The sequence below is a fragment of the Cottoperca gobio genome, chromosome 23 (assembly GCF_900634415.1).
Source record: "Cottoperca gobio chromosome 23, fCotGob3.1, whole genome shotgun sequence".
In the NCBI taxonomy this organism is placed as follows: Eukaryota; Metazoa; Chordata; class Actinopteri; order Perciformes; family Bovichtidae; genus Cottoperca; species Cottoperca gobio.
This window is the reverse complement of record NC_041377.1, coordinates 8,495,001-8,507,500: the sequence shown is the minus strand read 5'-3', so window position 1 is coordinate 8,507,500 and position 12,500 is coordinate 8,495,001. Positions and strand designations below refer to the sequence as shown.

Here is a 12,500-nt window from a genome sequence, read left to right as displayed (position 1 = left end):
CTGTCTCTCTGCCTGTCTGTCTGCCTGCCTGTCTGTGTATTAATATGTCTGTCTGTCTCTCTGTCTGTCTGTGTATTAATATGTCTCTCTGCCTGTCTGCCTGTCTGTGTATTAATATGTCTGCCTGTCTCTCTCTGCCTGTCTGTCTGCCTGTCTGTGTATTAGGATGTCTGCCTGTCTCTCTCTCTGCTTGTCTGTCTGCCTGCCTGTGTAATAATATGTATGTCTGTCTCTCTGTCTGCCTGTCTCTCTGCCTGTCTGTCTGCCTGTGTATTAATATGTCTGTCTGTCTGTGTAATAATATGTCTCTCTGCCTGTCTGTCTGTCTGTATGTGTATTAATATGTCTGTCTGCCTGTCTGTCTGTGTATTAATATGTCTGTCTGCCTGTCTGTCTGTGTATTAATATGTCTCTCTGCCTGTCTGTCTGTCTGTCTGCCTGTCTGCCTGTCTGTGTATTAATATGTCTGACTGTCTCTCTCTCTGCCTGTCTGTCTGCCTGCCTGTATAATAATATGTATGTCTGTCTCTCTGTCTGCCTGTCTCTCTGCCTGTCTGTCTGCCTGCCTGTCTGTGTATTAATATGTCTGTCTGTCTCTGTCTGTCTGTCTGTCTGTCTCTCTCTCTGCCTGTCTGTGTATTAATATGTCTGTCTGTCTCTCTGTCTGTCTCTCTCTCTGCCTGTCTGTGTATTAATATGTCTCTCTGCCTGTCTGTCTCTCTGTCTGTCTGTGTAATAATATGTCTGTCTGTCTCTCTGTCTGTCTGTGTATTAATATGTCTCTCTGCCTGTCTGCCTGTCTGTGTATTAATATGTCTGCCTGTCTCTCTCTGCCTGTCTGTCTGTCTGTCTGTCTGTCTGTCTGTCTGTCTGTCTGTGTTAATAATATGTATGTCTGTCTCTCTGTCTGCCTGTCTCTCTGCCTGTCTGTCTGCCTGTGTATTAATATGTCTGTCTGTCTCTCTCTCTGCCTGTCTGTCTGTCTGTCTGTCTGTCTGCCTGTGTATTAATATGTCTGTCTGTCTCTCTGTCTGTCTGTCTGCCTGTGTATTAATATGTCTGTCTGTCTCTCTCTCTGCCTGTCTGTCTGTCTGTCTGTCTGTCTGCCTGTGTATTAATATGTATGTCTGTCTCTCTGTCTGTCTCTCTCTCTGCCTGTCTGTGTATTAATATGTATGTCTGCCTGTGTATTAATATGTCTCTCTGCCTGTCTGTCTGTCTGTCTGTCTGTGTATTAATATGTCTGTCTGTCTCTCTCTCTGCCTGTCTGTCTGTCTGTGTATTAATATGTCTGTCTGTCTGTCTGTCTGTCTGTCTGTCTGTCTGCCTGTGTATTAATATGTCTGTCTGTCTGTCCTCCAGGCTGCAGACGGCTTCTTGTTAGTTGTGAGTTGTGATGGAGCAAAGATCTTGTTTGTCTCTGAGTCCGTCTGCAGGACGCTGAGCTTCAGCCGGGTGAGTAGTTCTGCTGTGACCCTCAGTACATATGGGGGGGGGGGGTCTGTATCACTGTCTCATGACCTGCACATGGGGGGGGGGGGGGGGGCTGTCTGTCTCACTGTCTCATGACCTGCACATGGGGGGGGGGGGGGGGATGTCTGTCTCACTGTCTCATGACCTGCACATGGATGCTTGTGACTTGTGTTCGCAGTTGGATCTGACCGGGCAAAGCTTGTTCGACTTCCTTCACCCCAAAGACATCAACAAGGTGAAGGAGCAGCTGTTGTCCTCAGAGAGTCGTGGCCCCCCTGTTGGTGAGTCAGTTAGATACTAAAGACACTAAAGTCTTTATCTGAAATCACAACCACTACATGTTACGATGAATGCCGTCTCTGTGTGTGCAGCCGGGGCTCAGGTGCAGACGGACGCCCCCCTTAGTTCGCACCACATGTCCTCTGGAGCCCGGAGGTCCTTCCTCTGCAGGATGAAGCACAGTCGGGTGGCGGAGAAGCCGGACCACAAGCAGCCGCTGCCCAGTACTCCTAAAAAGAAAGGTGAGTTCTGACAGTTCATAATGAACAGCATCATCACAGGGACACGCTGGTTCAGTCCCCGACACTTACCTGTAGGCATTGCCCGTTTGTCTGTCCCATAATAAACAAAGTCAACATTAAATCAGTGTTTGATCAGCAGAGTATCAGGATATAACAACCAGAGGCTGAACATAGGAAGTGGACGTAGTCACCGGGACGTCACACATTGTGGACGTCACACATTGTGACAATTTGAAGCATCAACTTTGGCATTTTGTCCGTTGCCATCTTGGTTTTTGGAAACAGAAGTGACCGTGTTGGGACGTGAGGGTGGAATTGAGTGAGGCCCACTAAGGTACCAGCTTACGGTAGCGCTAGCTTGGTTAGCAAGGTTCACGTTCTTCACGTTAACGGTTATTAACTGGGATGCTAAATAAACATCATGTTGAAGAAGACCTGAAACCACAGATTGAGACTTAAACTCATCAGGAAATGTTTCCTGAGCCGGTCCCTGTGCAGGTACTCAGATTATGAACATTATATTGCATTCACGAGTCATAAATAAAATGTATAGAAGCAGCAGGAAGCTTCCTAATCCTGTCGTGTGTCCTTCTGTTATTCTGTAGCCACAAGTTCACAGCTGTATGTTGCTGTTGTCAGACTCTTACAGACACTGCACCCTGCACTGCACCGGGTACATGCACAGCTGGCCGAGCAGCCAGTCAGAGAACGACGCTGACAAGGAAACCTCCAGCCTGAGCTGCCTGGTGACGGTGTGCCGCCTCCTCCCTCTCGTGTCCCACCAGCCCCCCACAGACCTCCACACCAAGCCCTCGGAGTTTGTTACCCGCTGTGCCATCGACGGCAAGTTCACCTTTGTAGAACAACAGTGAGTTTCTCGATGTGCACCAGTAGATTATTTATTATATTATAAATATTATCATCCTCTTGGTTGGAGTGAGAAAGGGTTGAAGTGAGGAGGCCTAACAGTCGTACCACAAATATAGTGACTCATTTAATCACGTTCCCACGTGTGACTGCTGAACGTTACATGAGACGCTCATTCTTTACAGCCGTCACTTCCATCCCCAGTTTAACTCGTCCTGAACGACGGAGACGTCCGAGGAACTGAACTCTTGTCGTCTCTCTTTCTCAGAGCCACGACAGTTATCGGTTATCTGCCGCAGGAAGTTCTCGGCACGTCGTGTTACGAGTACTTCCATCAGGATGACCTGCAGCACCTGGCAGAGAAACACTGGCAAGGTGAGCGTTAAAGCAGTTACTGTAGTTAAAGCAGAACTTTAGAAAGGTTGTCTTGTGTTTTGCACAGTGGTCACACCCTCCTGTCCTCTCGGCAGTTCTTCAAAGCAAAGAGAAGATTGAGACGCGGTGCTACAAGTTCAAAACTAAACACGGCTCCCATGTTTCCCTGCAAAGTCAGTGGTTTAGCTTCACAAATCCATGGACCAAAGAAGTTGAGTTTATCGTGTCTTTAAACAGGGTCGTGTCGTAAGTATTGATTCATCAGATAAGTGTTGCTCTTGTATTACAGCTGATACAATCTACTTCCCCGATCAAAGCTTTTGTTTCTGTGCTCATTTCATTCACACACTTTATGCACTCGCAGCATGAATTGTCCTTTGCACCAGCAGGGGGCCTGGTCACACAACACATGAGGACGCAGGCAGCTCAAAGGCCCTTCAGGGTAAGAACTCTCTGAATCTACACGGTTCTCTCTGGTGAGGGAAGTTTTACTGTCTTCTTCTTCCTCAGACGACACAAGGCAAATACCCATAATTCCCGGCCTTTCCAGTGGTGTGGGCACGATGATCTATGCAGGCAGCATCGGGACACAAATCGCAAACAAGCTCATGGACTCCTACAGGTGCGATGTGTGTATGTGTACAACATGGAGAAACTAAATGCGTCTCTGAGAGCTCAGCGCTGCAAATCAAGAAACACCTTCACAGTTTAACAACAAACATGTGCAGCTTTCAGAGAAAGAACGGGAAGTGTTTCCAGGGGACACTAGAAAGTGATGCACACCACTGGGACACGCTTGTAGTTGTAGTTTCTGAGTTAGCTTGTGTTGAGCGCTCAGGGCCACCGTAGTATTCCTGCAGCTGCTTTCAGAGAACGCTTCATCAAATGTGATGTAAAGAAGATATACAATATGAACATCTATAACGAGCCTGAAATAATATTCATATTACATTTAAACAATATAAATCTATATTATTATGTGGTGTTTGAAGCAGAATGAACTCGTCTCCATCGAGCGGAGCTTCCAGTCCGTTTGGCCCGGCGCTGGAGAAATATCCCCTAGTTTCCTCACAAACCAGCACGAGTGTGAGTCAGCACAGCATGTTTAGAGGTTTCAGTTTAAACTTGTCCCTCATTACACTTGTTTGTGTTGTCTTGTCACACGTGTCAGTGAAACACGAGCTCTGTGTTTTAATGTCACATGACTTGTTCCAGGCGTCCAGCAGAGAGGAGGCAGTAGGCAGTTCATCCCAGTCGGACTCCCGGGCAGCAGTGGGCGTGAGCAGTGCAACCTCTGAGAGTTCAGGTACTGTCAGCAGGATACTGTCCCAGGTATTATCAGTTTCTCTTTACTTCTCTGCAAAGAAGAGTAAGAAACGGGCCACACTCACAAAACCCAAGAGTTTCATATTGATAAAGAACTGCAGCAGTCTTTGCACTGCTGACCCCACACACCCTTTACACTCCGCAGTACAACACTGATACACACGCAGGTCTGTGTTCCATTATTTAAACACCCAAATCACAATTCATCACCAACTAATAAAGGCATTGATCCTTGCCGACGGGTCGGAGTTCTTCTCCCCTAAAGTCTCTGTTTCATCAAGGTGAGACGTCCCAGCTGGACCTGGACAGCATGGTGGTGCCGGGCCTGAGCAGCTTCAGCAGTGATGAGGCAGCCATGGCGGTCATCATGAGCCTGCTGGAGACGGACGTCAACATGGGTCAATCAGGGGACTTTGACGACTTACACTGGCCGTTCTAGAGGGCGCAGGCTTTGTGCTCTCTCATGCTCTGCTGCCGTTGTCTTGCAGAGAACTTCAGATGTGTATTCTGAGGCCGACTGAGCCGCCTTACACAACAAAACCTACTTGAATTAAACCAAAGGCTTTAAGGAAGCTTAACAAAATTTAGTAGCGATTATTGTTACTGTGATTACCTTGTTGGCCCGCCTCTCGTCTGAATGTGAGGTTCAAGTGTCCCATAGCCTTCGGTGACACTTCAGCCTCCTCAGAGGGGCTCGAGCCCCGAGGTCTGGATATGATCAGACTCCTGCATGTGCAGTGCTGCTACAGAGACTCCTCAAACCTGTGACATCTGCGAACCCCCCGGTACCGCGTGATGACTGACGTTTTATCATAACATGTTCTGATTGTTCCATTTGTACTGTTTTACCCCAACAGTAAATACAGATGATCAACGTGAAGATTATCAGACAGTTTTCTGACCAGGTTGAGTTTGGTTGATTCTTGGTATTATTGCCCTGCAGACTGACTGACAGGCATCACACAGGAGTGAATGCAACACACAATATAAATAATAAATCACAACACAATAAATATGCCAAACTACTCCAAGTAAAGATGAACACTAGAGTACTATGGAGCCAGTATAGAGGTGAAACACTGCCCCCTGTTGGAGCAGGTGGCTCAGAACTACACACTGAACCTTTTTAAAAGCAACCATGGGAATGTGTTTCATGGCAGAAGCTTTACTTTGGGACTGTTTTTAATGTAGTAAATACTTGAATATTGACAACTTTTATTAATCAAAACTCACACACATGCAACTCATTTGTGTCTGTGAGGTTCCTCGGTAAACAAGCTTTCTTTAGTGTCTGTTTTCATATTGAATGTGCACGCAGGGACGGAGCCCTGTCTGCCTGTACTGAGTTCACATATCACATTTTAATTTATGTTTAATGCTTCTGGGGTTGGCAGGCTGAGGAAAACATTTGACACAGAATAACCCCTGAGTGTGTGAGGCTGGATTTTACTTTTAGACTCTGTGACTTCGCAATGCTCCTGTAAACGTGGTTATATCACTGATTCCTCTCATCTTGAAGCATAATGTGATTGTGTTGCCTTGAACACATGTTGTCTCTGACAGCTTCACTCGTAAATCTGAATATTGAACACGTCCTGCTGTCTAAAGACAACATGTCGGATATTTCTATGTGCACATTGAGGTTGATGTATCTGCTGTAATAAGGAGTGAAGGAAAGTAAACATTCTTTTCATAAATGGTCTATTGAGTCTAATTTCATATTCATATCATCTGTTATATTTACCAGAGGCAGGCATGTCATGCATAACCCTTAACTCTGCGTAAAACAATTGAAATCATCACAATGCTCAGATAACGAGCGACAAACAAGGAGCTTAATTCATTTATTTTAAAACCTTTATTTCAGAGCGTTGGCTTTTACACATTTCAGTATCAGTCAAACATGCAGGAAATATGAATCACATTCAGTATCACTTATGAAATGTTAAATACCAATAAAGTCCTTATTTTTAAGAAACAGGGAGCCGTCTGTCCATATTGGTATCACGGGTACATTTAATCAGTACGAGAGTCGTACTTTATTAATATTCCTCTCAACAAAACAAGTGCATGCTTTTAAAAGAAGACAAACAATATAATATCTAAATGAATCTTCTTAATAGACAAATATTTGTACTACATGAAAGTTGGCCATAGCAATTAGGAAAAAAGAAAATGTAGTAGGTGATAAGTTATTATGCTGATGATATTGTACTATTTTCCTCAGATTTAAAACGCCTCCGTGCCTCATATTAAATATTACGTGTGGAATGTTTTCTGGTATTAAATGAAACCAAAACCACTAAAGTTCAAATACCACTAGTACCAACAATATTTAATGTATTTAAACATTTTTATAAAAGCTTTACATATGGACCCAAAACGCTTCCACCTGCTCACACATCGATAGGAAATATACTGTGACATTCAACCATTAACTTCCGGGTGGAAGGGTTGTTTTGATAACCTTTTTCTAATGTTTTATTATTTATTATTATTTCATCAACATGAAGCCTTTAGTGTTACAAACTTCTTGTTACAAACTTTACTTGGATGACACAAAAAATCACATTGAGCAAAGTGTGGAAATGAAAAGTTATAAAAAGATAAAGTTGACAAAGATAAAACGATAAGTCACACATTGTTTACTGATATTAGCGCCACGTCTCTATTCATCCAATGTCTTTCCTGCTCCACTAACGCAGCACATCTGTCTTGCCTTGGAGAGATAGAACAGAGAACCAATGAGTGCACCAAACCTGGGGAAGAACACGGTCAATTCAAAAGGTATCACATATGGCCTTATTCAAAGGCTTGTTCCAGCAGTAAATGTACAAGACCAGGGGAACGTGCTGACGTTGTCGTACGCCTGCTAGCTGGCCCCGGTGTCGCCAACTTGAAATCTGATTGGTTAACGCCACAGTTTTGTCTCCGTTCACTTTAAGCGACAGGCGCCCGCACTGTTGATTCTGAAGGCCTAAGGGCAGATTTCTTGGACCCTGGCAACACATTATGGCTGAAATATGATTGGATAAAAGCTCTAACATAAAGGCCAGCCCTCCAAATCTCGATCTGAGGCTGGAAGCAGCGCAACCAAGAGGAAAGCTATGAAATGAAGAGAATAGACTATGGGGAATAATTTAATACATATTTGTGGAAAAAAATATATCAAAATTAAATTTATATTCTGATGATGTTTAGGCCAGCAGAGAAGACCTTGCTGGCCCTGACGGCCCACCACTGCATTAAATATATAATGTGTGTCATATTGCTCTATAAATAAAATGTATTATTAATATTATTATTATTACTATAAATATAAATGTATTTGAATTCATCAGCTCTACTCAGTTTAACTCATTTTAGATTTATTTTATGCAGTAAATTAATGTCATAAAGTTTTTGAAAGTCCACTTATAATTTATAAACAACACATAATAATACAGAATACACACGTTTACACTAACGCCACATTATTAATGAGTAAAGAGCTAAACACAAAACTCCAACTTACCTCTCTGTATTCTTCTCTCATCTCTCACTTGGAACTGAAAACCCCTGCACACACACTAATTGTCTCCCTCCAGGTACCGCCCCTCCCAGGTGATCTTGATTCCTTCTCAGGGAGATAAAGGACTGAGGAGAGCAGCCTATTGGAATGTGTGACTGTGTTGTGTAAATTGTGTTGTGTGTTGTGTTGTGTTAGTTGTGTATTGAAAGTTGTTTTCAGTTTTTGTTTGGAATTCGTTTAGTAAGCTGCACATTTTCAGTTTCTCTCTCGTCCTTTTCTCTGGGTTATTTTATTTTCACGGCCCGGCAACGGTAACAGGGGGCTGTCAAACCCGGCAGTGGAAACAGGGGGCTATCGCGGCCCGGCAGCAGGAACTGGAGGCTGTCAAACCTGGCAGTGGAAACAGGGGGCTGTCGTGGCCCGGCAGCGGGAACAGGAGTCTGCCGTGGTCTGGGTCTCTTGCGCCGAGACCTGGAAGTCCCCTAGAGACTCCGAGGACCTCCCAGGGCCAGGCGAGTGCCCAGAAATGGCTCAGGGACTGGGGTCTGGTGCGGCCCGATAGTAGTAGGAGGTTGCTTCCCAGACGTCTTCAAAACAGCCGTTGTAAAACCCTTGCTAAAGAAACCTAACCTAGACAGTAATACGCTGACCAACTACAGGCCAATATCTAACTTTCCATTCATCAGCAAAATACTAGAAAAAATAGTCTCGGTCCAAATAAACTCCTTTCTTAAAGAAAACAATATCCTGGAGGAATGTCAATTAGGCTTCAGAGCATGCCACAGTACCGAAACTGCTCCGACTAAAATAATTAGTGACCTCAGACTAAACTCTGACACAAACAAAGTCTCAATTCTTATCCTGCTAGACCTGAGCGCAGCATTTGACACGATCGACCATGACATCCTAACTAATCGTCTAGAATAACTGGTTGGTCTTTCTGACTGTATTAAACTGGTTCAGAACATATATCAAAGGGAGAAAGTATTTTGTCAGGCTTGGAGATCATGTGTCAGAGAAGCATGATGCCCACTTTGGAGTTCCACAAGGGAGCTGCCTCGGTCCATTACTGTTCTCCCTATACATGCTACCACTGGGGGACATCATTAGAGAACACAATGTGTGCTTCCATAGCTATGCGGATGACACACAACTGTACATCTCTGCTGAACCAAATGATCCTACAGCTATTAACTCCATCACCACCTGTCTGTCAGCAATAAATAAATGGATGAGCAATAATTTCTTAAAATTAAATGAGAACAAAACTGAAATCCTACTAGTAGGTCCTGTAACAGAAAGAGAGATGATGCTGAATAACATGAGGAAACTTACTCCTTTGATTAAACCTGAAGTTACAAGTCTTGGTGTTATCATAGACTCAGATCTAAGCTTTAAATCCCACATAAACAAGGTGACAAAAACATCATTCTTCCACCTTAGAAATATAGCTAAAATCTAGACAATTTATAAATCAAAAGGATGCTGAAAAACTAATCCATGCTTTCATCTCAAGCCGACTTGATTACTGTAATGCACTCTTTACCGGCCTCCCAAAAAAAACAACGGAGAGACTTCAGCTCATCCAAAACGCTGCAGCAAAACGCTGCAGCGAGGCTGCTGACTAGAACCAAGAGGAGAGACCACATCAGTCCAGTGTTAGCCGCTCTACACTGGCTTCCAGTAACTTTTAGAATTGACTTTAAGGTCCTCCTTCTTGTATACAAAGCCCTAAACGGAACCGCACCAAGTTACACTGCCAACTCTTTAATAAACTATGTGCCCCCAAGAACATTACGATCATCCACTACTGGTTTATTAAATGTTCCCAGAAACATCCAAAAGAAAATTGGGGATGCAGCCTTTTGCAAGTATGCACCAAAGCTATGGAACACTTTACCTGCAGACATTAGGGAGGCAAGCTCGCTCAATATCTTCAAAAGTAAGCTAAAAACATATCTTTTTACTTTAGCCTTTTAATAGTGATATTTTATATCTTTTTACTTTAGCCTTTTAATAGTGATATTTTATATCTCTTTATCTTAGCCTTTTAATGGTGCCACTTTAAACTAATTTAAATGATTTCATAAATTTTTGCCATGCCTGGTTTAACATTGAATGTGTAAAGGTAACTGAGATGAATTTCAGAGTGTGTATTTTTGAAATGCCTGAGATCAAATAGACTGTTTTACCACGGGGAACAAGAGGAAGTTTCTCTGATAAATGTGTATTGGAGAAAAACTGGCTTTAGCCAAAGGGAGTAAACCAGTTGAAAGGCCACAGGGGCATATATGGCTCTGACAGTTTAAAACATTTACAAGAATGGTGTGATGAATGTGATTTCCCGGCAGTAGGTTCGTTAAGTACGGCACAGATAGGGAAACTAGGCATGAATTCCAATGTTATTTTATACTATTTTAATTCAGCTATTTTTATACTATTTTAATTCTGCTATATTATATTATTTTAATTCTGCTATTTTATCAGCTATTTTATCTGCTGTTATCTGCTATTTTATACTATTTTAATTCTGCTATTTTTATAATGGTACTTCAGATTCATTTACATCAACACTGTGATAATTGTACTGTAAATGCTCTTATTCTGTCCTTGCTGTGAAGCACGTTGGGCTGCAATTCTTGTATGAAAGGTGCTATACAAATAAAGCTTATTATTATTATTATTATTATTATTATTATTATTATTATTATTATTATTATTATTATTATTATTATTATTATTATTATTATTATCTGTGCAGGGAACTAAAGCATTCTTCATGTGAAGATTAACTTATTTTATCGAGCTGCAGATACGAGACGTAGAACAGTGTGAACACACACTATCCTCCCGTGTCGCTGCCGCTCTGCAGGTCATGTGACGCACACACTGAAAACATACTGAACCGTCAGCTGTTCAACTAAACAAAAGTCTCTTTATTTATTTATGTATTATTATACAGCAAATAGTTTACAGTTAAAGAAATATTTATAGCGTTTAATCCCCCCGTATTAAAATGTAAAGTGCAGATTTGTTAGCGTGTCTGCTCAAAGATGAAGAGTGTTAACAGGAAAGGGCTCTGAGAACGTCCTGTACGCACAGTAAACACATTATTCATGAGAAGTTCAGGAGAATTCAAGTGTATCAGAGTTCACAGGTGGACGTGGTTCTTTGTGAGTCTCCCAGTGTGTCCTCAGACCACACGAGACGTTTGACACCACACTTGTTATCTGAACCTTCAGCATGTGAGGCTCCAAACTGCCTTTAATTCACTCCACTTGTGATAATTATTTACAGTTATTATTCGACCCATCTCAGATTCATGTATATTGTGCATGAAATAAGCAGAATACTTTACCAGTCAGACTCGATAAGACAGAATAAGTTGTGGCAGTACAGACAGAGAAACATTTTTAACATTTAGTTCACAATTCTGGTGAGAAGGAGACGATCATTTTAAAGCGATCACTGTATCATTAACCGAGAGACTGCAGCAGCAGCGATGGATTTACTGAGTGTGTTATGAAGCCGTCAGTCTGTGTGGGAAATATCAGGACGCATTAATAAGAAGTGAAACACAGCAAATTTCAGAAATCATGTTAAGACTTTAGCTTCAAATCAAAACTATAGTTTGTATATGTAGATTAGATGAAGGCTGATCCTCAACAGTGAACTATTAAAACTCTGTTGAGATGTGAGCTCTTCATGGATTAGTTCATCTTAAAGTACAACTTCCTGTGTTCCCTTGTTGACCGGCTACTTGAAACTTTCCTGTAATTTCTGGCGACTAAGAGAAAGCGAGACTTTCTCCACAGAAGTCTTTGCCGAAAATTGCAGCAGCAGTTCAGTAAGAATTAAGGACAAAAACAATCTAGTGTTCAGTTTCTGTTTAGTCCAAAATGCAGGAGAAGTTGAGCAGACGTGCAGTAAAGAAGGAGCTTCTACACATTTGCAGCGTAGGGGGAACCCTCCTGGGACCAGGACAAGTGGAAGACGTGGTTACTGCCACGGCCGCTGTGGTGTTGGGTTGGGGTTGGGGTAGATAGGTGCTGGGGTTAGGTGAGGGTAGGGGGGCACGGCTGTGTTGGGGTGGGGCGGGTAGGTCGGGGTAGGATACTGCGCCATCATGTGAGGCGGCCCGTGGGCGGAGATGTGGGCGGGTGAAGATGCGGAGGAGGGGAGGTGGAGGTAGAGGGACGGAGCGGAGGGTGCTGTCGGGGTCGGGACCCTCTGCAGGACGACGTGTGGGTACAGCTGAGACTCGGAGCGGTAGAGTCCGGGCAGCGAGGCCTTCAGCAGACTCTCCTGACTCCTGCGTGGACACAGAGGCAGGAAGGTAAGTGTGAGCGTTGTCCCCCTGCTGTCTTCTGAAGACGGACAACAAGTTAAACAACAGTTTCGCAGACATACTGCATTTGTTGGGGACT

At 43.3% G+C, this 12,500-nt stretch overlaps 2 protein-coding genes across 13 annotated transcripts in view; one reads left to right on the top strand and one right to left on the bottom strand.

Moving 5' to 3' along the window:
• LOC115028473 (aryl hydrocarbon receptor nuclear translocator-like protein 2) overlaps nt 1–6,259 on the top strand; it is a 12,250-nt gene extending 5,991 nt beyond the window's left edge. For 4 of the 9 annotated variants that reach the window (XM_029462274.1, XM_029462267.1, XM_029462276.1 and 1 more), the window contains 10 exons: nt 1,363–1,455; nt 1,652–1,754; nt 1,845–1,994; nt 2,634–2,862; nt 3,130–3,236; nt 3,332–3,482; nt 3,623–3,678; nt 3,747–3,858; nt 4,229–4,322; nt 4,452–4,977. In XM_029462274.1, the coding sequence (XP_029318134.1) occupies nt 1,363–1,455; nt 1,652–1,754; nt 1,845–1,994; nt 2,634–2,862; nt 3,130–3,236; nt 3,332–3,482; nt 3,623–3,678; nt 3,747–3,858; nt 4,229–4,322; nt 4,452–4,718 (1,362 nt within the window). In that variant the 3' untranslated portion in view covers nt 4,719–4,977. Of the gene's footprint in view, nt 1–1,362; nt 1,456–1,651; nt 1,755–1,844; nt 1,995–2,633; nt 2,863–3,129; nt 3,237–3,331; nt 3,483–3,622; nt 3,679–3,746; nt 3,859–4,228; nt 4,323–4,451 lie in introns of all 9 variants that reach the window. The other 5 variants (XM_029462271.1, XM_029462273.1, XM_029462272.1 and 2 more) reach the window with 5 other exon arrangements.
• Nucleotides 6,260–10,983: 4,724 nt separating this feature from the next.
• Nucleotides 10,984–12,500, bottom strand: part of LOC115028157 (uncharacterized) — a 31,647-nt gene continuing 30,130 nt past the window's right edge. For all 4 annotated transcript variants that reach the window (XM_029461649.1, XM_029461653.1, XM_029461652.1 and 1 more), the window contains one exon: nt 10,984–12,385. In XM_029461649.1, the coding sequence (XP_029317509.1) occupies nt 12,073–12,385 (313 nt within the window). In that variant the 3' untranslated portion in view covers nt 10,984–12,072. The remainder of the gene's footprint in view (nt 12,386–12,500) is intronic.